The following is a 24,792-nucleotide window of genomic DNA, read 5'->3' on the forward strand; positions in this document are numbered from 1 at the left end:
GTGTGTGCACATATATATCCATCCCAGGTGGGCCTGGAGTCTATCTCAGGTAAGGGTACACTCTGGACTGAACGCCGGTCTATCACAGGGCAGGACACACATTAGCCACACAGAAATTCAGAATCTCCATTATACCCCTGGTGTAACATCAAAACACCATGAGACAAAGCCTAATGCCTTGATGATATTCCTGAACACCGCATACCTCTTTCCCCATCTCATCCAAACCTCTAAGGTGTTACATTGGCATACTCAAGCTTGTTATTATTCCCCTATTTGCACAGCCTTAACTTACTCACACAATACAGACTAAGAGTAGAATTTGTTTCAACAACACTTATGTGTATGGCCTGAGAAGACATTATGTTTTATAATTAGGGTGGAGCCCTGGCAAGGCATGTGTACTGGAGATAGATGCAGTGTGAACAGAATAACAGTAGGTCAGTGCATTCAAGTATGTTAGGACAGTTAGTAATATTATAATATTGCAGATGTAAGATGGGGGAGATACAGGCAGTTTGGGCCGAGGAAAATCAACTGACAAATCAACGTACTCAGTGCACCTGATTCTCGCTCACTCAGTCACTCAGAGTCACTCAGATCCAACCTTCAGTTACAGCCTGTCCATGACCCAATCCCCATTTCAGCTTTCTGCATACTTCCTACCCAAGCTTACACCAAACGTGCTCATTAGTCATCAAGGGGGTCTTCCATGAAGCAAGATTTGAAGCTAGTGGTCATGATTGTCCAATATTGCTCCTTACTTAAACTCTTATTAGACAATCAAGGCTTCTAGCTTAAGCTAGCCCAGCTAACTGAGAAATCCATGTCCAGTCCTGCTGCCCCCCCCCAAACACCACACAGCTAAAAAAGCTTCCTCTTCTCACATAACTGTATTCACCATCTGGCCTTAAAAACTCTCACAAAGCTTTAATTCAGCATTATATAAAAATTTTGTGAAACAGCAGCAACAACAACAATAGTAATGCTTTGATAGTAAAAGGCTTATCTTCACTTTATTTTTAAAGTTCATTTTTTTAATAAAGATACAATGTATTAATATATAGTACAATATATTCAATAAACCCCAGTGACCTGTAATTTTACATTGCAACAAGTAAAAGCATTGTAATGCAAGATACAGGAGATTGCATGATGAAACACAGTCTGCCTCATACAACCTGTTCTGTAATGGGGGAGATACCTTTCTCTTTATATTTGTGTGGTGTTCATAATTCTGTTTATTACATATAAAACAAAATATATACAGATCAAATTTTTTTTCCCCAATAGCATGTTTTATTATGAGGGTCAGAGAAACCCGCAATTTCATGTATGGCTTAGCAAAATAACATTAAGGTAAAAGTTTAAGGTTTAATAAGTGCTTTGACTGAATGTGTTAGCATGTACACAATAGCGGACATGGTGGTAGAGTGCTGTGCCAGTACTCTGACGCTGTGGTCACAGGCAGAGCTGCCTACTGCTGCCTCAGCGGCTTTTAGTAGGCAGATATAGTTTGTGATGACTTCATCCGCTTTGGCCGCCACCTGGTCCTGTTGGGCCTCAGTGCTCATCCCGCTCAGTAGGTACATGCAAGCTTCAGGAAAGCAGCAGAGTGCCTGGAAGCTACAAGTTACTGCCTAAAGCATTTCCTCTGTGCTTTGGTGAGCTTGGGACACCGTCTCGCAGGTGCTACTCAGCTTTCTGGACTCAGTGGAAGCAGCTGGTAGTACTGACAGACACCTCGAATATTGTACTGCATGTCACACCCCCTGCCCAAACTGGAGCGCATCAGAGCGATCAACTCTTTGGCATCACTCTGTGCAGCTAAAAAGCCATCAGAGAATATATAACTCTTCCCTTTGAGTTGACCAATGGGGACCAGCTTTGAACTAAAGCTCATGTCCCTCAGTGTGGCATCCATGGGATGCTGTTCACTAGAGAGGTCCAAAGAGCACATATTTGCTGTATCCATGTTGCAAGTGTCCCATTGGGCATCAACCCTGGACAAAAGATCTGCTGTCCTTGTAGTACTCAACAACTGATCTAGGTTTTCAGCATCATCATGAATGTGTTGCTCCTCTTGAGGAAGCAGTAGCTGAAGGGGCCATGACACCTCTAGGTTTTGGCATCTGGCTGTGGTGCTTGCTGGGACCCTCTCGTTCTGTTTGTTGCTAGATGAATAGCAAGAGAAGTAGAAGTCAACAAAGTCTTGGGAGTCGCTCTTGCACAGTCTCTTCCCAAGGGGGTTCTTTTGCATTTTGGAATTAGGGGACTGGGGGGACTGCATGCACCTGCTACCGGCTGCAGCTTTGTTCTTCTCAAACAAGGTGTCGAATCTCCTGAAGCCAGTAGTTAGGCTGCTGGAGCCTCGTCTCAGGCTCCTGCCAATACCTCCAGTGCAGGGATCACATGAATGCAAGCTTCTGGGAGATGTTGAAAAATGGCTGTTTTTCTCACTGTCCGTGGACTCCTGCTTTGGCACGTTTGATTCTGCACTTAAGCGAGATGGCAGCAGCAGGGGAGATTCTTTCACCTGTTTGGGAAGAGCTGATGACGAGTCCCCTCGTTGGGCCTTCTCAGTTTCTGTGTAAGCTACACTAGGGGTAGTAGAGAAACAGAGAGTATCGTTAAGCATCTCTGTGACAACATGCTTTGTCCTGTAGTCAGCCCTGAGCGGCTCCTCCTCACCATGAGGCTGACTGTCATGTGCCCTGACTGGGACTTTGCCGATTCGCACACATGCATTCCTTTCAAGCAGACTAACAGAACCTTCTAAAGTGCCTACAGAGCCAGAATAGGAGCGCTTCCTTTTATGAAAACATTTCATGGATTGCTGAGCATGCAAATTTGGATTTCTCTTCAACATAGCAGGCAAGGTGGCTGAGTGGAACATTCTGGCATCTTTAAGTACTCTGAAGGCTGCTTGCAGCTGGATGCGCTAGAAGTGGGTTCTCAAAAGGTGCAAAAGTCAGCATGCAGGGACATCTTTTACCATTACCTCTCTTACCTTGCATCACTTCTACCCATGCAGTATTATAATGGGCATGCCTCTTATCAGCTATCTTGCCTAGATTCAAACATTGCTGCTTTCCACCTTGGTGCACAGACAGTGTGTTTAAACACTTCAGCTGCCTGCGAGCTTCATTCCTGTCCAATGAATTATTTTTAATGCATGCTTGCTTCACACTGAAATCACAGAGGACATCAGTCCTTTGAGCCATACCTGTGGTTTCTTTGATCTTAGGGATCCGGTGACATCCTTCTCGCAACGGCCCAAATACAGGTTCAGAGCCAGGGGCCGTGTGTAAGTTAGGCAGCATCTTCCGAAGCACTGTTGCATCGGCATTCGGGTGGAGATCTTTGAGCTGAGGACCATGACTTGAGGTGCTATGGGCTTTGTCCTCTGCGCCCATGTAGCTGATGTACTTCGTATCAGTGGTGCAGTGCGGGGAATCCATGGGAGTGGCACAACTGCTGCTCCCTGTAGAGCCACTGGCATCCAGAGAGGAGCACTGGGAGCTCTGAAGGGAGAAGTGACCCTCACTCTGTAGGGATGATATACGTTTGGCTAGGTGGTACTCACACAGCCCAGCAACAGCGTGCTCTCCTGGAGGTTGCTTACTCTGTTTTTGCTCCTCAAGGGGGGCATTGACGTGTTGGGAGCTGTTTTGCTCCTTTTCTTGGGAGAAGGTTTCTGAAATAAGACCTTCTTCCTTTCCTTTACTTGGAACCCTGTTGTCATTTAATTCCTGCTCTGACTCTTGGAGCTCAGCCTGACCAACATGACGTCCACGTAACAGAGGGTGACCACACATAGGTCCCATGGTGGAATTTTCTGCCATCTTGTTTTCACTCAGCATGTGTGACCTTTGGCTCTTCTCTCGGAATGAGGTACGTTCTAGATCAAAGTGATTCATACGATGGGCATCTCTGGCAGAGAAGGTGTTGTACTTTCCACCGTGGAGCTGCTCATCCCCACCTGCTTCAGCCATCCTCACCTGTCGTTTTCCCGTGGTGTTTGTATCAAAGGGTATTCTGGGATCCTCTTCACTAGGCTTTCCCTTTTGTTTGCTGTTACAGGATGGCAGAACAGACCCCACATGCATTTTGCTGAAGTAATCTGTGACTGATTTAGTCTCCATGGTTTCTGGCTCCATTTCAATGTTCTCAGAGTGAAGGATCTGTTTTGAAGGCACAGCCGTAGGCTCCCCTTCTTTACGGCTCAAGATACCAAGGGGCATCTTCAGAGAATGGTCTCCCTCAGAAGGAGAGATGGGAAACTCTGTCTTTTCCACTAGGAGAGGCTGAAATCCCTCTGTGGTTGCCACAAAGAGGCGCATGTTGCTTTCTGACTGCTTCTGGGCCGCGGCCTGCTCAGAGCTCTCCGTCATTTCAGAGGAATTTGTCTCATTCCCAGAATCTGAAGAGGACTCCGGACTAAAGGCCCGGGATATGGCTAAACCTGCATGCCACAAACAGACAAAATGCTTATTTATAATCACTTACGAATCACACTGTGACAACATTCTGCAAATAATGTAATGTTTTTAAAAATTCCATCTCAAACAATGGAGTTAGCTTTTACTTGAAACAATTGGAATAAATGCTTCAAATAAATAACTCAAATTCAGCAAAATCCTACTTAGTTATACAGAATTTTCTCCAAACAATGCAAATATTGCAAATTACAAGAAATGCAGATAAAACACATCAGCAACATGGGGCAATGGAAGTGTATAAGAGAACACAACAAATGAAAATTGGTGAATAATCGCATGCTATTAATGAATAAATGCTTAGTGTAAGAACCTGTATTACTGGTGGACGGCGGGTGGGATGACTCTTCAGACGCTGCAAGGGCTTCCAGTGCCTGCAGTGTAGAGACCACAGCATCGTCCAGGGCTTTCTCGCTGCTGCTGTTGCCCTGTGTCGGGACAGTGTCAATCAGAGACACTGGGATGTCATCGAGTTTCCCTGGGCCTCTTCCTTCTGTGACTTGAGAGACTTGGTGTTCCTCTTCATCCGAACTGTCCCTGAACCCAGGAGGAGGAGCGGCAATGGCTAGGTTCAGTGAATGCAGAAGGACATCGTTGTCCTCTTCATCATCGCCCTCTGGAGGAGGCAGGGAGGTCAAGTCGATTATGTCGTCACTGGAGCCCGAGAACTTGAGAAAGGTGGTCTTGCCCATCTCACTGACTTCACTGTCCTCCTCACAGCTGGCTTCATCCTCATCCTCAGCATCGTCCGTGGTTTCTGCGTAACAGATGTCATGCAGCAGAGGCTCCTCAATGCCTCCTGTGTTTCCAAAGATTTTTGCATCATTGATGCTGCTGTAGACCGTATGGGAGCCATACTGAAATCCATCCCCATCTCCAGAAGGATCCAAATGCTTTAAGCCCTCATTGTTTGGCAGATACAAGGAGCCATGTTCATCTAACATTTCTGGGCTATCATCCATTAGTCTCTGGTAACCAAGGTTCTGGGGGTTAATACTATCTAAAGGGGCATCTCCAAAAATAAAAGAAACCTTGGCACTTCTGGCAGAGTCCGGGGGTTTAGTTCTTGCCATAGAGAGAAAGGCTTGACAGTATGTGCTCCTGTTCCCTCTCTCGGCTCTTTGTCCTACCTGCATGGCATGCTGGGACTGCTCTACCTCTGTGATGTAAATGGGGACGGCCTCCTTTTCAATTCCTGTACAAATGGAAAAGTTGCCTTTTTCATGGGTATCCTTCTGGCATAACTGAAGGCCAGGATCCTCGCTGCCACTGAAGGAGGTACTGTACATGCACTCAATACCTTGGCAGTTAAACTTGCCCCTTGGTTCCTGGCCTACAATATAAATAAATAGGGAGGCGGTGAAAGCAATTTGAGTTAGTCATTTTGTCTGTCACAGCAGAATAAAAATTTAATAACTCAGAAGTAATATCGTCTCACTGTAAACACTGAGACACTCAGACACATATCCTCACTAGATGTGGTAAATACACCTACCGCCATCCATAGTTGCTGCCTTGGATTTGTTGGCCATGTTGAAAATGGAGCGCCGAGAATCTACCAGCAGCCTGTAGTATCCAGCAGTCAGACAGGCCAGGTTCATGGCATCACAGGATTCCATGAAGAGGGTGACAGGCTGTGGCACACACACCCTCACATCAGGCATTTTATGTTACCATGGTAATTCTCAATCCACTTTAATGCTCTATCATGCCACTTTCTAAGAACATGGATCCATCAGCAAATCCCACCAAGAACACTACAAAAGGCAAGGGAGATACCAGTCCATCACAGGGCACAGAGTGGGGAACACCCTGGATGGGATGCCAGTCCATCAGAGGACATAAGGCAGGGGGAAATGCTGGGGGAGATGCCAGTGCTTCACAGGGCACAAGGCAATGGAACACCCTAGCAGAGATGCCAGTGCTTCACAGAGCACAGGGCAGGGGAACACCCTGGGGGAAATGCCAGTCCATTACAGGGCACATGGCAGGGGAACATCCTGGGGGAAATGCCAATGCTTCACAGGGCACGGGGCAGGGGAACACCGTGGGGGAGATGCCAGTCCATCACAGAGCAGGAGAACACCCTGGGGGAGATGCCAATGCTTCACAGAGCACGGGGCAGGGGAACACCCTGGGGGAGATGCCAGCCAATCACAGGGCAGGGGAACACCCTGGGGGAGATGCCAGCCAATCACAGGGCACAGGGCAGGGGAACACCCTGGGGGAGATGCCAGCCAATCACAGGGCACAGGGCAGGGGAACACCGTGGGGGAGATGCCAGTCCATCACTGGACCCAGGGCAGGGGAACACCATGGGGGAGATGCCAGCCAATCACAGGGCACAGGGCAGGGGAACACCCTGGGGGAGATGCCAGCCAATCACAGGGCACAGGGCAGGGGAACACCCTGGGGGAGATGCCAGCCAATCACAGGGCACAGGGCAGGGGAACACCCTGGGGGAAATGCCAGTCCTTCATAAGGCACATGCACATACTAGGGCTGTCATTAACAACTATTTTTCTATCAATTAGTCTATTGACTGTTTTATAATTTTTTTTTCCTGAAAATAAAATTGACCATTTCATTTCAGTTCTTAAGTTCATTTTGACAAGAACAAACTACATATTTGTTATTGCAGGGCTTTAGATAATGGACACCAGCTTTTTGGCACTATACTTGTATCTTACTCCCCCATTTACAGTACACCAACCAAATTAGTAGTGTGGCTAAAATATTAATGAGAGGCATATCGTGACGCCCATAAGTTAGTAATCTTTATAAATTTGGCACATCCTTATCTTTATTAAATTCGGCCAGCGTGGTAAATCAAGTCAAGAAAGGTACAGCTCAACAGCCACAACATCTTTTAAAAGAGGAGATATTGTGGTTAAACAAGGTAACGAGACGTTGGTGGGAGGCGGTGCTTTTTGCAGTTTAAAGTCCATCTTTTGTTAAATGTAATTTTCATTTTTATTTCAGTTCAAGAATTATTTTTTAAATTCAGGGTCTGTTTTAATTTCAGTTTTAGTTTATGATAATAACTCTGGCCGCAATAATCTCAATGCGCATGAACACACATACGCCTAGCAGCACCATAGCACCAAACTAGCATCGGTGTAGAATAAGCCCAGATTGTAGCCTAAATGTTTTCTTAAACACTTCAATGGAAATTCTAAGGTACCAGACAGACAACTTTATGGCTTTAATAATGAGTGTATTTAGTAGCTACAATGACTAAAGGTATTAAAAAGCTCTTTGTACTAATGGCAATTTAATAAACATGAATAGACAACACAGTGGTTTCGCTTCTTCTGGCAGTCCATCATCCAGAAGAGTGCCTGCACCTGCGTCTGTACCTGCACCTGTGTCTGTACCTGCACCTGTGTCTGTGCCTGTGTCTGCACCTGCGTCTGTGTCTGCACCTGCGTCTGTGTCTGCACCTGCGTCTGTGCCTGCACCTGTGTCTGTGCCTGCACCTGTGTCTGAGTCTGCACCTGCGCCTGTGTCTGTGTCTGTGCCTGCACCTGCGTCTGTGCCTGCATCTGAGTCTGAGTCTGCACCTGCGCCTGTGTCTGTACCTGCACCTGCGCCTGTGTCTGTGCCTGCATCTGAGTCTGTGCCTGCACCTGTGTCTGAGTCTGCACCTGCGCCTGTGTCTGTGTCTGTGCCTGCACCTGCGTCTGTGCCTGCATCTGAGTCTGTGCCTGTACTACGTCTGTGTCTGTGTCTGTACCTGGGCCAGTGTCTGTGCCTGAGCCAGTGTCTGTGCCTGCGTCTGTGCTTTTTCTCTTCAGGTACTCATGCATCGCACTAGTGCCACTGCAATATGCCATCAAGACTTTGCACAGTGCACAAACCATCTTTTTGTTCTGTAATAATTTGAAGTACTCCCATAACTACTTAGTAATACTAAAGGAAAACTTTTTTGAATTGAAGCATTTTAGGAATCAAAAAGGTAATTTTATTACAATAACTTCAAAAAATGATGCGTTGATTTAAAATATTGATGTTGACACATTTTCAGCATCGTCATCGACTACGTCGACTAAGCGCTGCAGCCTTAGCATATACTACACATCACGCTATGGGCAGTTTAGAGACACCTTTTGCTACAAGCACTTTTTTGGACTGCAGGAGAAACTAGAAGCCACAGACACAGACACTGACACACACACACACACACACACAGACACACACACACACGAGGAGAACATGCAGCTCTAGTGCTGCTTACTACCCCTTAACAGAGATATTAAGGAGTACCATAAGATATAAGAAATGTGCGCTGAATACTCACATTCAAGCAGTTAAAATCAAAGGACACCAACACTGAGAGCTCTCTTTCATTATCAATCACCTCCCAAAAATGATCAAAGCTATGTGTTGGATGGTCTGAGCCGAAGCCCCTGCCTGACCTTGACATCCAGGACGTGCAGCTCTACCCTGACATTGCTCTCGTCCTCGGCATACATCTCGATGCGATGGACGTGGCTGAAATCGGCCAGCAAGGCCACCAGGTTGGTCTTGGTGTTGATGACGTGACTGATGCCATAGCGTGGCCCCACCAGCAGGGTCACTTCGGTGTGCCGGTCCCCCTGCTGTGAGACAGACAGCCTCTTTCAGACCAAAGTCGCCTCTGCACCATTGACTCCTTTAGATGCTATGCTGGTGTGACTCCACTTATAAATCCTTCATTGGAGACAGAGAAAGCCACAAGACCTCAGGTTTAAAAGCCTAAATGAGTCAAAAATGCAGAGACAAAAACACGCATTTACCAACAGTATTGACTTGAATACTCGACCCCCATACAGCCTCAGATCGCAGAGGTACTTCAGGTAATGTACCTTTGCCTGCAAGGCAGTTAGCTGCAAGAAGACAAGGAGAAGAAACAAATCCAGGGTGAAATCTGCAGGCTGAATTAGCGACATGACCATTTGCATTGCAGTATTTCTCACTAGCAAATACATTCATTTGTGCACATGCTAACAATCTTCATTGCACTTTACTGGTCTCCTGTTTTCTTGTAAAAATATCATAGTTTCATGCCACACAGGAAATCGCATGTGCTGCTCTACGTATCAGAGGGAAAGACAAGTTTGAGCGTATTAGAGTTGATGGGCTTTTGCACTGTACAATTATATTGTATGAATAATTCAACTAAAGTGACTTCACAGGTAACTATTAATTATGCACCTCCAAGAAGGATCTTCCTTTCATATCTGTTTGGTGTTACATGGTGGTATATATGTGTAGCCATAAGGGCGAATAGAGATGCTTACATGTCCACTGTATGCGGTATAATCAAAAAAAACCCAGCAGACTTAGAAACAGGGACAGAAGAAAACAGAAATCCTACTTTCTTGCCGGGAGGTACGAGGTTCTGGTTGGTTTTCAGGATGTGGGTCAGGGCTTTTTTGATGTTCTTCTCCTTCATGCTGGACAGCAGCGCTGGAGGCAGGAAAAGCGCAAAGCCCCACTCCTTCCTGTGGGGGTTGGTCATAATAACTAACAATGATCACCTAACGACTGAACAGACACTTGTCTTTAACAAGATGAGAAGGTAGACATCTTAGCCAAAGAAGAGACTGCTCTGGTGTGCTGGTAGGTGAGCAAATGATCATGGATCCTGTTGAAGATAATCCTAGCAAGGACCTTCCCAGCACAGAGAGCAGTGTTATCCCCCTGTAGCTGCTGCAATCCATGTAGTCATCCATACCTTTCCAGATAGGGACAACAGGTCCCGCCTTCCAGTCAGTTAGGATGACACCAATCTCCTAAATGGCAACAAAGATTGCATACAATGCCAGGAAGACAGCCTCACTACTAGCCTCGAGAAGTTCACCCTGGATACCATAGATCCCTGCACCATTCCCTACTCCCAGCTGGTTCACCACCTGTGCAATCTTAGTGAGATTGGGTGGTTCACAGCTAATTGGAGAATCAGCATCAAGAAACGTGGACCCAGAAACGTCCAACATCCTAGCTGGAGGATCCGCTTTAAACAGCTGCTCAAAGTAGCCAACCCAGCAAATTACAACTGCAGTGTCATCCGTAAGAAGTATTCCATCACCTGCTTTGACTGTGACTCTCCGAGGAACAGATTCAATTGTGCGTAATGCTTCAATTCCTCTGTAAACAGGACATGGGTCACTACACCATAGATGGCGTATCACTTGCTCACAGATTCCTCTAACAAATGCCTCTTTATTTGCCTTCAGAGCCCTTGCAGCCATCCTTCTCAGATCCTGAAGCAGACCGGAGTTACCATTAAGCCGTATGCTGCAACTCCTCTCAATAATATCCAGGGTGTTTCACACACCTAGAAAAACCAACACAACCCTCAGCAACCTTCAGGGTTTTGTCACGGAGAATCAGCAGTCACACCCTAGTTGTGCAAGTTCCTCACACAAACTACATACAAACTACATCATCTCCTTCGCCGCACCACCAGTACTGTAGTATCCAGTCCAACGGTCTGACTTAGAGTGCTGGACCCAGGATCCAGCGACCCCGAGACCCAGACCTTTCACAAAGTTGAGGAACATGAAGCCATTTTTACTATGATCGCCAGACCCATGGGGACTGACGGAGTCCTCATAGCCAGCCCTGTCACTGCCAGTGGTCGCAGTGGTCGAGTGAAGCTGCAAATAAAATGCATACAGTGAGACAACATATAAGATACCCAGAGAGTGCCTTAGCCTGAGTCTCATAATACTGTATGCTCATTGAAAGGAGTGACATTGGCCGCCATTGGGAGGAGCTGATCTGCTACAGTAACAGCTACTCCCTGAGTATGGCAGTCATCTCCCTGGTCTGTGTACCTCAGAGAGTGCCACCACTGAAATGCAGAGTTTGCAAAGCTCTTCCAACAGCAGAGGAAGATGGTCATCATGCCGGAGAGGCAAGACATTCCATGCACCTACTTGGTTGGGCTGCCTCATATTAGGACCCGAGTGCTGCAGTGCTGCAGTGCAGCGAGCGAGACCCCAGCAACACACCAGTTCTGATCCCCAACAGGCCTGACCCTACTGACTCTCCTCCGGGGATGGAGCTCCTGAGGGCTTTCCCCATCCCCTTCATAACGTGTGCAGCCTTCCTGTGGGTGTCTGCAGCAGAATTACTCCCAAAGAGAGCAGATCCCACCACCAACCCCCAAATTTTTCGATGCAAGTTGGAGGGTCTTTGCATATGAATTAAGACAGAAGGAAAAACCACTTCTTGTGAGTTGTGAGTTTGAGACTAGCAGGTAACCAGAATCAAATCTGGCTATCAGGACTTAAAGCCCCTTCTAACAGCTGATAAAACAGTCTAGAACATGGGTAAAGAGTAAGATAGGAGAGGGAGAAGGCCACTCACTCAATGTACTTCAGCGACACCTTCTGCGTCTGCTTCATGGTGACGGTCAGGATGTACATCTGCAGAGCAGCCAGGCGGAGGGCTGTGTCGTACTTCAGCTCAGGCCCGAATCGTTCCAGCACCACATCGTTACAGCTCTTCCGGTGAGAAAAGGCCAGCATATCAGATTCAGCCTGGGAGCTGAGGGAATCTCTCATACCAGGACAGTGTCTTCACCAGACCATCAGAATGCTGGACTTTGCAGAGCAAATTTATTCACTACCTATTACTGGATTATTATTTAGTGTATTAAGTTGCTTCTAAAGTTGCACACTATTTATGGTTACTGTGTTGTATATTTATTATTTTGGTTCAGTTCCAATTGAACTGATTGTTGCTGCTGTTGTGAGACTTGCACACAAACGTTTCTTCTGCACTCTACTAAGTATCAAGTTACATAACTCTGATCTGATATGATCCGATCTGATGAAGAAAGATCTCTGTCAAATGCAACTTTTATTAATGTATGTTTTTGGTCATTGTTTAGGCTCAATTTTAAATATTACTGCCTGCTAACCTTAAAGGAATGAGATTTTCTTTGTAATAAAAATGGCAAAAGAATGGACAATTAAACAGAATTTATCCTGTTTTAATCTTAATACTGTCAAAGGTAAAACCGCCACCCACCTGAACATAAAGATATTCAAAAGCCACTGGATCTCGTCTGAGCAGGTCAATGGGATCCTTCGGAACAAAGCTGATTCTGAAGGAGCATTTCATCTTATGAGATCCTGGTTTTTGTGTCACCTGGCCAACAGACGAGGAGGGTACATTTGCTCTGTATCAAAGGAAGCATTTGAATGCATAACAGTGAAGAACCCGAAAGTGTGTAGGCGCAGCACTGGATGGGCACAATGTGATGCTGAGCCACAAAGGCATACTATTACTCCAGCAAACTCTTACCTACTGCACCCAAAAATTCACCTACAAGTAGCCAGTAGTCTAAGTATAGCTTACTGAGAGACCAAGACGACAAAAAAAATGTGTAGAGAAGAGACAAAGTTCTACCAGGTAAACGCTAGTGCCACCAAAAGATTCTTCTGCAGTTATATATTCTTAACATTTGAACTTCATAACATGAAATTCTCAACCAATCACAGTCACGTCTTTCACATTCTTAGAGACTCCACCTAGCCGAACTGAAGTCTGTTGACCTATAAGCTAGGTAAAGAAAAGTAGAGGGAGGCAGAAAAGACTGTAATAAGATTTCAAAAACACATCTGTGATCTGAACCCAAGAACTAGAAGTGCATTGATACTGATACTAGTACTTGTATTGGATCCCATACAGTACTCAGGTACTCATACCCATCCTTGTGACAGTGTGCAGATATCTATAACCAATACCACCTGATGATGTATCAGCAATATCATCAACGAGCAAAATTAACAAGACCACAAAACGTCTGTGGTGTGGACGTATTTCAAAATTAATGACAACATCCAAAGTGGACTGCAAACTGTGCTCTGCTGAAATATCAAGAAGAAGTATGAAACAAGTTCAAACTACATAAGTAATTTAATTAAATATGTAAAAACTAAACATAAGAAAGAGTAGAGCTAAACTGCTACCAGCAGCATCCTGCAACAGCCCACTGTGTTGCAAACACTGACAGAGAGAGAGAAAATGCCAAGCAATACCCCCCGTGCAGTGAAAATAACAGATGTTACCCAGTAAATGGTTCTTGGCAGGCATAATGTCACGGCATAATGTCATAATGAAGGCATGTGTGTAGCGTAATACTATTTAGGTGGTATGCAGTGTAAAAAGTTTGTGAACCACTACTTTAGATGGTTTTAGATGCCCCATGACATGTTTTTAAGGCATAATTAAATCTGGCTCACTGATACATTGTCTTCCAAAGAGACAAAAATCGAGAATCAGCACTTCTAATCAGCACCCCCAAAGTATTTATGGCGGTGCCATCGTCATACTCTCATAAATAACACTGGCTCCATGTTTTACAGAAACTCAACCTCCTACTAAAAATGGTCAGCCTGTTATTGGGTCTCTCACCTGAGTTAACATCTCTTGCTCATGAAGGAGCAACAGCTTGCTTGGAGATGCCTCAGCACGCTGCTCTAGCATCAGAGAGAAGTGCTCGATACTTGTGATGGACAGCTTCTCTTGCAGAGTTAAGATGACATCCTTTAACACAGATGGATGTGACTCAGAATGGTGAAATGTGCACGGCCTGTTCAGGTACCTCACAAGCTGTACTGTCCTACTTTTTACGGTCGGGCGAGACAAGTGGGAACAATGATTGCTTCATAGTATTATTAAGAAGAAAGAAAGAAACAGGTTTTAATAAGGTTTAGACTTTAGTAACAATCATTTTGGTTGAGGATGCAAGGCTTGAAAAAATGGTGTGTGCAGTGAATAATTATTCTAGAGATTCTACAAGGCTCGCTACAATGTTTTTATATTGTGGCAGCAATGTGGTCATTGTCTTTGGAGTCAGAGATCAAGCTTAAATCCGTCGGCTGACGTAATTTAGTGCATAATCTTTGGCCATCTGTCTGCAGGGTACTAAAGCCACACAGTACCATACACAGTAACTATATAAAAAAGCCACCTTCTTGCAAAATGAAGCCACACGCAATGAGATATTTGCATTTCATAGATAAACATTACTATATCTGTGATAATTACAAACACCTGCTTAATCTCATTGACATTCTGTCCACCTTGATTATCCCCTGTTTCTCACTTTGGTCCTCAAGAACCCCCCCGATAGTCCACATTTTCCTGCTCCAACATCCGGGGGCCCCCCGAGGACTGCCGTAGATGATTAAAAATCTAAAATGCAATTTTTATAACTGGACTGTGTTCAGATCTTTGTAAAACTGATTAACATGCTCAGCAGACTAAGATTCTATGAATATTCACTGCCTGTAAAAATTAAATATTTAAACATAATGAAAAAATTCCCCCATGAGATCTTCTAAATAAATGTAAATGTTATACACACCTTTACTGAGGTACTGTTGTCAAAACGAAACGACTTAGTTTGTCCATTTTCCAAATATACTTTCAGAACATTTGGCATGAAAAGGAGTGAATTATCCTTGACAGGGTCCTGAAAAGCAGAACAAAAACTATTTTAAGCCTCTGCTGAACTAAATACTCTTTCCCACATCAAGTATACAGCCAAAACAATATGTACAGAAATTCACACACGTGCATCAAAATGTACCTACATCACTCAGCACATAATTAAGATGGAGACATACTACAATAAAAATAATAATTCTTCAGTAATCTTTTGTGATTATGATTACACCACATACGTGAACTGAGTGTGAAGTAAAATGTTCTGGTGAAAATCTCATTATCATTCATTCGGTTTTCCCATTTTGCAAGCCAAATAGCTATCGATTCACTTCTCTGTTATTGAAATTCTGATGTATTATTCTCAATATATATTAATATCACACTAATGCGGAAACAGTTGGTAATAATAATGGTTGGCAATAACAAAACAAATCCTATATGCAAAATAAACATAGCATTATATGAGCTTCTAGTTGATTTATTTGTAACACTAGCATAAAATTTTGTGATTTTACGCCCACGATTCACACTTTGGTGATAGAAACATTTAAATTTCACGTGTGGTACGAAACACAGCATGAGGCTGTAGAAGAGCGGGAGGCCGTTTACTTACCGGAGCCTGGCCGTTAACGATGACCTCCTCCGCGAAGCGCACCTTCACTGGGTTTGATTTTAACTTGGCTTTCTTTGCAGCACTGATGAAGGCAGATTTTGGAGACTGAAAAGAGTACAGACATCCGGCTTGTATTAGCGACAGAAAAGAAGGCATGTCTGCACTTATGGTCTCTGAGTGGCCAGGCAATGATGCAGAGGTAGCTATAACACTTAGAATAAAATGATGACACAATATGACTAAAGCCGTAGTCAGCAGAACGGATCTCATAAACAGCCTCTGCTCATTTCTATACACAACACATTTCCTAACTTGACTGTAAATCCATCATCACAATGTTTTCATGCTCAACGATTAACAGTCTGCACATAGTACGCTACATTTCTAAGTGAGATAGCAATCAAACTTCTGATTCTGTGCCAGTGATCAGAAGGTTGCCATTTCAAATCCTGCGGATGGAGGAGTGATCTCACTGTTGGGTGATTGAGCAAGACCCCCAATTGCTCCAAAGATTGGCTATGCTGCTCTGGATAAAAACGTCTGACAAATAGCATTTATACAATGTATCATATGATATAAGCATGAAGAAATCAGAAAGCAATGAAAACTGGGAAAAATTAGTCTGACAAAAATCTGTTTTCTGTCATGAAGGAAGAGAGATAATATGAATTGCAGTGATATAAAAATCATTGAAAGTAATTAAAAGCATTTTAAGCACTCTTCCACGTAGATCTGTACACTGTGTGCATAACCTGAGGACAGCAAGGGCACGCAGATGCTTACGCAGTGAAGAGTGAGAGCGAGCCAGGACTATCATAAATAATGACAGTAACATTGAGTCTCATTTAAAGTATGAACAGGAAGAGTGTAAAATTAATGTTGTTTAGCGTTTAAGGTCTTTCAGTTGACCCATACTGGTCACCATATGGGGATTAACTTAAGGGTTTTCCATCACTTGGGGTCAGATTCGGGAGGCACATTCGGTTTCACTTCATCCAAATTGTTAGAGATTCACTGAAGACAAGTACATAAAGAGAGAGACACTGTTTGAGGCAGGGGAATAAGAGAGGGCGCAGAGGTAAAAGCTGAACGAGCTGAACTGCTAGAGGTTTTCAATTAAAAGCTCCCTTTCGGAAAGCTGGGTTTGTGAAATGCATACTTACAGGGTAAGGCTGAACGACTGTCAGCATGATGGATTCCTTACAGCTTCTGCAGGACAACAACAAAAAAAAAACACGTCATTCAATGATAAATCACTGCTTCACCATTTTTAATGGAAAAAGATGTATAATTATTTTTTATAACACTGCAGCGACATATTATAATATCATATAAATATCATCAAATACAACCTAAAAACACAGTTAGGATTCTATAGGTATTAAAAAACAGTATTTGCAAAGAAAAGTGTTTTCATCAGCATTTCTGTTTCCAGCACTGCAAATGTATCAACAGGACATTTCATTCTCTGGTGAAAAGAACACTGCTTACAGCTGTAGTTATGAGTCAGGGACTGACAACAAGGCAGCTCTCGTGGAAATGAGGCCCAATAGGGACCATTCATGTCACTCCTTTTATCGTACAAGAAATGACCTCACGTAAGTGAGTATTTTCCTCTGAAACAACTATAACTAACCAGCAAAATTTATGGAAATCTAAGTGTTACTCTTTTGCCTCTGCCTGAATGTGCAGAGCTGCCCTGTTCTGGCCGTGACTGCACAGATCATCACTGGATGCTCCCGTTTCCTCCCATGGTCCAAAACAAGCATCTTCAGACAGCCCGGAATGTGTGGATGTTTGCCTTATGATGAACTGGCATCCCATGCTGGGCATTCCTAGTCTCGTGTGCCAGGAATGACTCCATGCTCCACGTGTTACAGAAGCCGGATGGATGGATATATGGGTAGTAATTACTAGTTGTTGTTACCATTACGATATGACAATACTCATTACTCTCATGGCATTGTGCTGAAAACATTTGAAATGAGCAGAACTAGGCCTCTAGGCTACTAGTGCAAACAGTCGTCATCGATTACTTGCTTGCTTGTATTACAATGAGGATTACGGAGCAGAGGAAGCAACCAATCAGTTGACTCAGAGATGCATAGCATATTCAGAACGTATGGTATTTTTTGATGTTTTTCCCATGTAAGCATCACTTGGCTTTCCAAGAAACACAAACCAGCACAATGCAGACAGTTGGGCAGAGATACCTGACGAGATCAATGACCCGTTCTCTTGGGGCAGTGCTGACTGGCTCCTCATTGATCATGATGATCTGATCTCCAGGGAGAAGCTCGCCCTCTGAAGGACCCCCTGACAGATGGAACAGGACCAGAGTTATGATGGATCCTCTGCCATCCACATGAAAAGAAACTGGTAAAACGATTGAACAACGTCAAAGAAATGTAAAAATCCTGCACTTGTCGTCCTGAATATAGCTGCGAAACTTTGTTAACGGCAGTTCCTTTAAACAGGATTTACCATGAACATGCGAGCATCTTTTAGTGCACACGCAAGATTTGCCATGCAAAACTGATAAAGGATGCTGAGCTTTTATAATGCAGAGTACATTGAATGAAGCATGGGTATCCATGGAGACAGGTATGTTACCGGGGGTGATGGAGCGAACCACCACAGGCTTCTCACTGCCTGCGACGAAGCCAAAGCCCAACACTGGGTCCCGTCTCATCTCCACCCTGCGGGGAGCGGGAGGGGCTACAGGGCCCCCGTCCAGGCAGACCTCTTCCAGAGAGCTGCTCTGGGACACGCTGTGGAGAGAAAGACCAGACAAGGACAAGGTGGAGCGGCTTCTCTTATTCGTGCCATTCCAGATAAACTGTGACTTTCCAAAAATGGAATAGAAAATAATCTTTATATCCAAGATATGATATAAAAATAGACTGGATTGCTCATGAAACATTCACTTGTCAGAATCTCTTCACTGTTCCTCATGTCACATTACCTTCAGAGGTACGTCTCCTGGTGGTGCTATGGGGTACTGCAAGCGCTCAACATATCATTGCTGACCATTGCTGACCTCTAACGTGCGCAATGTATTATGGGAGATCCCTCACAACTCAACCATGGACTGTTTGCTCTCCTCCCATCAGGAAGATGGTACAGGAGCCTGAAGTCTCGTACCAGCAAGCTCAGGAGCAGCTTTTCCCACAATCCCATCAGCATGCTTAACTCTCAAACCCTGCACTAGCCCATCCCCCACACCATGGACCTTACTTTTTATACTCTGCCCCCCCCCCCATCTGTTTTGCAGACAGTGATCATTTGCAACTGTCTGTACTTACAATATATTCATTTACTGTATGTACAAAATATTATTTCATCCCATCTGCATTTAACTCATGCATGCCTTCATCCTTTGCACCTTATCTACAAATACTACCAAACAGTAAATGATTTTTATTAGCTGTGCATACTTCACGTTGCAAAAAAACTGGATATCATTCTACATGCTCCTACATGTAAATATTGCCAAAGCGACACTTTTTTCTACTTTGCACTATAATTATTTGCAAATGTTGCCTTGCCAGCCATTTTCTTCCAGTCTTTACATATTTTATGTTTATATAACTTTATATTATTTATTTATACCCCTCTTGTAAATGTTACTTCATAACCACTTTGTACTATTATTTGCACTTCTGGATAGATGCAAAACTGCATTTCGTTGTACTTGAATTTGTGTCATGTGCCAAAAAGGTGAAAGAAATACCTAAAAGAATTACGAATTTTGGGAGAACAATGACCAAATGGGAAATATCAGTTAACTGCTCAGTCAACTGAAAAAAAGAGTTAATTTCATGTGTGTCAAGCAAATTGACTTTTGCCAGTGGAAAATAAGAGCCCCATCTGAGTTTGACTGCAAGTCTGATCTGGGATGAACATCTTGGCTAGATAACCAGCTTCTGTTTCCGCATCATACGAAATGAGTGAAAAAGTCATGCAGAATTTCTCTCTGAGAGAGTCTGAGCGAGTAGCTCCTGGACCTGGCCCTGTCTGCCCAACACCTCTCCCTCTGAGAGAGTCTGAGCGAGTAGCTCCTGGACCTGGTCCTGTCTGTCCAACACCTCTCCCTCTGAGAGAGTCTGAGCGAGTAGCTCCTGGACCTGGTCCTGTCTGTCCAACACCTCTCCCTCTGAGAGAGTCTGAGCCAGTAGCTCCTGGACCTGGCCCTGTCTGCCCAACACCTCTCCCTCTGAGAGAGTCTGAGCGAGTAGCTCCTGGACCTGGTCCTGTCTGCCCAACACCTCTCCTTCTGTGAGAGTCTGAGCGAGTAGCTTCTGGACCTGGCCCTGTCTGCCCAACACCTCTCCCTCTGAGAGAGTCTGAGCGAGTAGCTCCTGGACCTGGTCCTGTCTGCCCAACACCTCTCCTTCTGTGAGAGAGTCTGAGCGAGTAGCTCCTGGACCTGGTCCTGTCTGTCCAACACCTCTCCCTCTGAGAGAGTCTGAGCGAGTAGCTCCTGGACCTGGTCCTGTCTGTCCAACACCTCTCCCTCTGAGAGAGTCTGAGCGAGTAGCTCCTGGACCTGGTCCTGTCTGCCCAACACCTCTCCTTCTGTGAGAGTCTGAGCGAGTAGCTCCCAGACCAGGCCCTGTCTGTCCAACACGTTGCCCACCTAACTACCTTTGAGCCTGAGGCTCGTCTGTCACCTACAAGACCATTGTACCTAATAAAAAAATGCAGGCACCCATGTGTTTTCAGTCCTCATCCACAAGTATTTCATTCTGTCCGTGTATTACCAGTTTCTAATATAGGTTCTCGTGTACCAGGTTGCAGATAGATTTCTGATTACAATATATATAGCATGTCAACATCCAGCCTGCAACAGGACCTGGTAATCACTCTGAAACCAAAGGAAGAACTAATACACTCAGTGACAAAAAAGTTAAGCACTCAGAAGAAATGGTCCGATTTGGTTGTAATTTGGTAAATGTGCAGCCCAGCAATGAGGTGCCAGACACAGAGGATGCTTGATGTTGGAACCAATAGGCACGTGAGGGCATCCAAAAACGTTGTGAAGGTTCAATTTGCCCAAGAGTTACCACACCAAGGGAGTATCGTCGTATTGTGCGGCAAGCATTATAGAACCCCATGACATCTCTGCCTGCTATCCGGACACAGGTATTGGACTCTCTACAACACCCAGTGTCATCCCACACCATGTCTCGATGACTGGCATCAGCCGGACTACATGTTCACAGTCCTATGCATAGGCTGCTGTTCACACCAGCGCGGAGACAGCTGTTTTTGGAGTGGTACCATAACCGGGGGCCATGGACAGATGACGAGTGGAGTCGTACCATATTCAGCGATGAATCTTAGTTCTGCATTAACACAGATGACTGTCAGGTGCATGTATGGCGACGCCAAGGAGAGAGGACCACTCCCACCAATGTTGTGGAGAGACACACCACCGTTACTCTTGGCATCATGGTGTGGGGAGCCATAGGGTGTGACTTCAGGTCATCTCTGGTAGTGATTTGTGGGACCCTGACGGCACAGCGCTACGTCAGTGACATCCTGTGTCCGCATGTCTTACCCATCCTGAGAAAGCACCCTGATACAGTCTTTCAACATGACAATGCCCGTCCACATACGGCATGTGTGTCAATGGACTGCCGCCATCATGTTGAGATCCTCCCTTGGCCAGCCAGGTCGCCCAGTCTATCCCCACGCAAATATGTGTGGGATCAGCTTGGACGTCAACTCAGACCCAGTGCCGATCTGCAGGATCTCGAGGGCCAGTTACAACAGCTGTGGGCCGACTTGCCGCAGGAGAGGAAACAATGGCTGTACGACTCCCTTCCCCTCTGTATCGCCACATGTATCAAGGCCGGGGAGGACCACAACCTTCTGAACTGGGGACCAGCAGTGTGCCCATACTGCTAACTCTGTTGTCCATTTAATCTGATATTATACTCATTGCAATAAAGTCACATGACCTTTCACCACATGCAGATTAATTTCAAAGCCTGTTATTTTGATGTTGTGGGGACCAATTTTCAGGTGCTCACAAAGATCTGTGAATGCAATGAATAAAGTAAAAATCTCCACAAGTCTCATATTTTGTCTGGTTACTAATGCTTAAGGTTAGAGCTGGGTAGGGGTTAAGGTCATCATGTTGTGATTAGAGTTTTCCCATTAGAAAGGAATGGAGAGCCCCCACAAAGATATAATTACAAACCTGTGTGTATGTATGTGTATGTGTGTATTTCAGTCATGCATGTCTGTTTGGATAACAGAACAGGATGTACGTGCAAAAAGCTGAAGATTTCACACAATTGTTTAACAATTTGCCATTTAAAGTTCTAACATATCGACTTTCTCCAGACATCAAATAACAGGAACACTGAGTGGATCACACAGGCAATGGCTTCTGAAATGGTTATCCAACAAAACTCATGTACATAACAATCGAGTCTTTACAAGTTGCAATTGATTTGCATAGAAACAAAGACGCCTCATATTCATATAAAATAGATATTAAGCAATAAAATGACAAAGAGCATGAAGTTCCGCAAGCAGCTGCAATGAATATGTATTACATCTAAACAATCAACAATAAATATTTTCATGGTCCAGTCATTGACACTACTGTGCAATCGACTGGAAAATCAAATGGAAGGGACCAGACAGACATCTAGACCTAACCGAATATCTATCTTCATAAATTGTATTATTGTCTCTGTTATACATGAATATCTGCTAGAAATGTCATACTTTCTGTATGCTCTAATACTGAACCTTGGCCAAAAAAACACAAAAAAAAACACAAGTGTTCAGTAAAGAGATGTGGAAGGAGCCCAAATGAGCGCATCTACGCTCCTCTCTTTCCTGCATTCTTTCATCCCCTCTGCTCCTTCCTCCTTTTTAACTGCAGATTCCCCATCACTGCCCACACTGTCGGCTAATTAAAGGTCTGGCTGGAGGAGGCAGTGTGTAATTCACCATCACCCCTGACACATGTTCCATCTCCTGGTGAAAAGATACAATTATTCTTTCAAGACTGTGTGTGGCCCTGGGTTTACATTAAACTGCATACGCACGAATCCGAAAGACATTGTTAATAACCTGTTTTAAAATCCCATTGCAAGGATGGAATCAGACAAGACACAAATTTACACAAAGCAGATATAAAGATAAATATTAGACGATTGTGAACACACACTCACCGCAAAAAGGGAGCATGGTAGGGATAGAGCTGAAGGTTACTGACACAAATTCAGCTTGTAGCATCAGAGACGCCAGCAGCTTGCCGCCTGCTTTAGCTCGGGTCCTAACAAAACCGTGACAGATTGTGTGCAATACAAAAAACATATGGCCCTCTGCATCCAGGAAGCATGCTCTACCATCTCCAGGGCCAGCCACCTGCCAGAGATGGCCACCCTCCCAAAAACAACGAGAAGCTTGAATCTCATGGCCCCTAATCACCACCATTAGATCCTAATGGCTGCTCATTTTCCCGCAACCACGATAACACGAATCCCCCACAACCTCCCAAAAAGTTTCACTTGATTGTTTCTTTTTTCGTGACTATGTCTGAGCCGCTGACCATGCCGGGCGTGCATTTGTGATCACGCTCATGTTACACCAGTGACGATTATTCCAAGCATGCGGCAACATTGGATGGGACACAGTGAACTGTCTTTTCTGCCGGACTGCAGTTGTCATGGAGACGGCTGTGTTGTGGATCCACATAACGCCAGTGTATCGCAGGAGTAAAGCTGTAAATTTAGGTTTCTCGATAGGACCATTCTAAAACACAAGTTATGGGATGGAATCGCTTGCGAAAATGCTCGAGAGACAGTAGGAACCCCGTTTTTGTAATAAACATCCGTCAATCGTTCTCGTCCGCTGCTTTGCATAAGGCTCCTGCAAATATGACTGTGAGCAGACTACCAGGGCTACACTCACGCACTCTGCATCCTGTCGAGTTTGCTGTTATTATGGAGGCAGATTTTCCTCTGCCTGTGGATCGCACGCCTTTTTTTATTTATTTATATAACTGTGCTGCAGTGCTAGTCAGGCTATGGTTCAATATGCAGCCAGCGCTGCTCTGAAGACAAAACAAGCTGCAGCAGGTTAAAGGCATTAGGGAGAGGTCCAGTCCGTGAAAAGACGTGACTGAATATCCAAAGCCAAACAGGTTGTTGTTGTAGAGGGAAGGATCTGGCAGGAAAAATGACATCTAGATGACGCCTATAAACCGAAAAATTAAAATGGCCATGTGGCAGAAGATTTTGTTACCTCTGTCCTGCACGTTGAAGCTCCCGTTCATGAAGCATAGATTTTCAGACTCTCCACACAGAAAGTGTGCGATACCATATGTGGGTATATTTTGTTACAAATGGCACTAACATAAAGAATTTCTGATCTAATGTTAGTCATTGAGAATAGCAAATGTTATGCATCTTTTTCAAAAGCAGTAGTCATGCATGTCAAAAAATGTTTAGAATGAAAGTCATGACTTTGCATAAAAAGAATGTCACTACATGGCTTTTAGATGTTTTCATTTCCTGTACTGAGGCCCCCAGAGTGTTCAGTATTACCACAAGATGTTTTAACTGGTCAGTGCATTTTTAATCAGTTATAGAATAGACTGTTATAGAATAGACTTTGTATTTACTGAGGCGGGGAAATAAGACAATTAAGTGATTCCCATAAGCAAATATAACAACATGCTAAACTCTGATTTTCAAGAGAACTTTACGATCTTAGGAAAGTCAGAGCTGAGTTCCTCTTTGCTGGAACCATGAGATTCACCTCTGATCATCCCTGTTTGGATCTTCAGTCATTCACCCTTCCCTGTTTATTCATACAGAACTTAGAACTTATCACCTTGAGAAGTAGCCCCCCAAAAGGCATGCATTGTGTACTGCATATCAGCAAGAATCCATCAGAAAGGTCTGCAGTCCAGGGAAACCCTGTAGCTGTATGATGCCATCGTGAGTCAACGCCTTTAGGGAACATATTCTCACCCGTGTTTCAGACCAGCACCAGTGAGAGCAAAGCCTGTCACTGATTTGGGTGCAGATATTGATCTACGCCAGAGTGTATCAGAGCCCTGAATCCTTACAGCATTCCCCGCCTCATTTCTTAAATCTCATGGTATCATGTGTAACATAAAGATGGCTTGATCCTAGATTATGAGACCAGCCCATCCTATTTGCATCATGTAGCACAGCAGCATGGCAAGAAATAAGT

The 24,792-nt window shown here is 44.5% G+C and overlaps 1 protein-coding gene across 2 annotated transcripts in view; it reads right to left on the reverse strand.

The window, feature by feature from the left end:
• Window positions 1–986: 986 nt before the first annotated feature.
• The window catches only part of LOC111851518 (FERM and PDZ domain-containing protein 4-like), a 47,394-nt gene continuing 23,588 nt past the window's right edge, over window positions 987–24,792 (reverse strand). The window contains exons 3-17 of one of the 2 annotated variants that reach the window (XM_023826523.2): window positions 18,178–18,335; window positions 17,778–17,880; window positions 16,728–16,773; window positions 15,565–15,669; window positions 14,869–14,976; window positions 13,914–14,045; window positions 12,525–12,644; window positions 11,859–11,995; window positions 9,859–9,985; window positions 9,278–9,367; window positions 8,918–9,100; window positions 5,995–6,133; window positions 4,813–5,832; window positions 3,227–4,465; window positions 987–2,595 (exon numbers count right to left, since the gene is read on the reverse strand). In XM_023826523.2, the coding sequence (XP_023682291.1) occupies window positions 1,697–2,595; window positions 3,227–4,465; window positions 4,813–5,832; window positions 5,995–6,133; window positions 8,918–9,100; window positions 9,278–9,367; window positions 9,859–9,985; window positions 11,859–11,995; window positions 12,525–12,644; window positions 13,914–14,045; window positions 14,869–14,976; window positions 15,565–15,669; window positions 16,728–16,773; window positions 17,778–17,880; window positions 18,178–18,335 (4,606 nt within the window). In that variant the 3' untranslated portion in view covers window positions 987–1,696. Of the gene's footprint in view, window positions 2,601–3,226; window positions 4,466–4,812; window positions 5,833–5,994; window positions 6,134–8,917; window positions 9,101–9,277; window positions 9,368–9,858; window positions 9,986–11,858; window positions 11,996–12,524; window positions 12,645–13,913; window positions 14,046–14,868; window positions 14,977–15,564; window positions 15,670–16,727; window positions 16,774–17,777; window positions 17,881–18,177; window positions 18,336–24,792 lie in introns of both variants that reach the window. The other variant, XM_023826524.2, reaches the window with a different exon arrangement.

Source organism: Paramormyrops kingsleyae, chromosome 16 (genome assembly GCF_048594095.1).
Source record: "Paramormyrops kingsleyae isolate MSU_618 chromosome 16, PKINGS_0.4, whole genome shotgun sequence".
Lineage (NCBI taxonomy): Eukaryota > Metazoa > Chordata > Actinopteri > Osteoglossiformes > Mormyridae > Paramormyrops > Paramormyrops kingsleyae.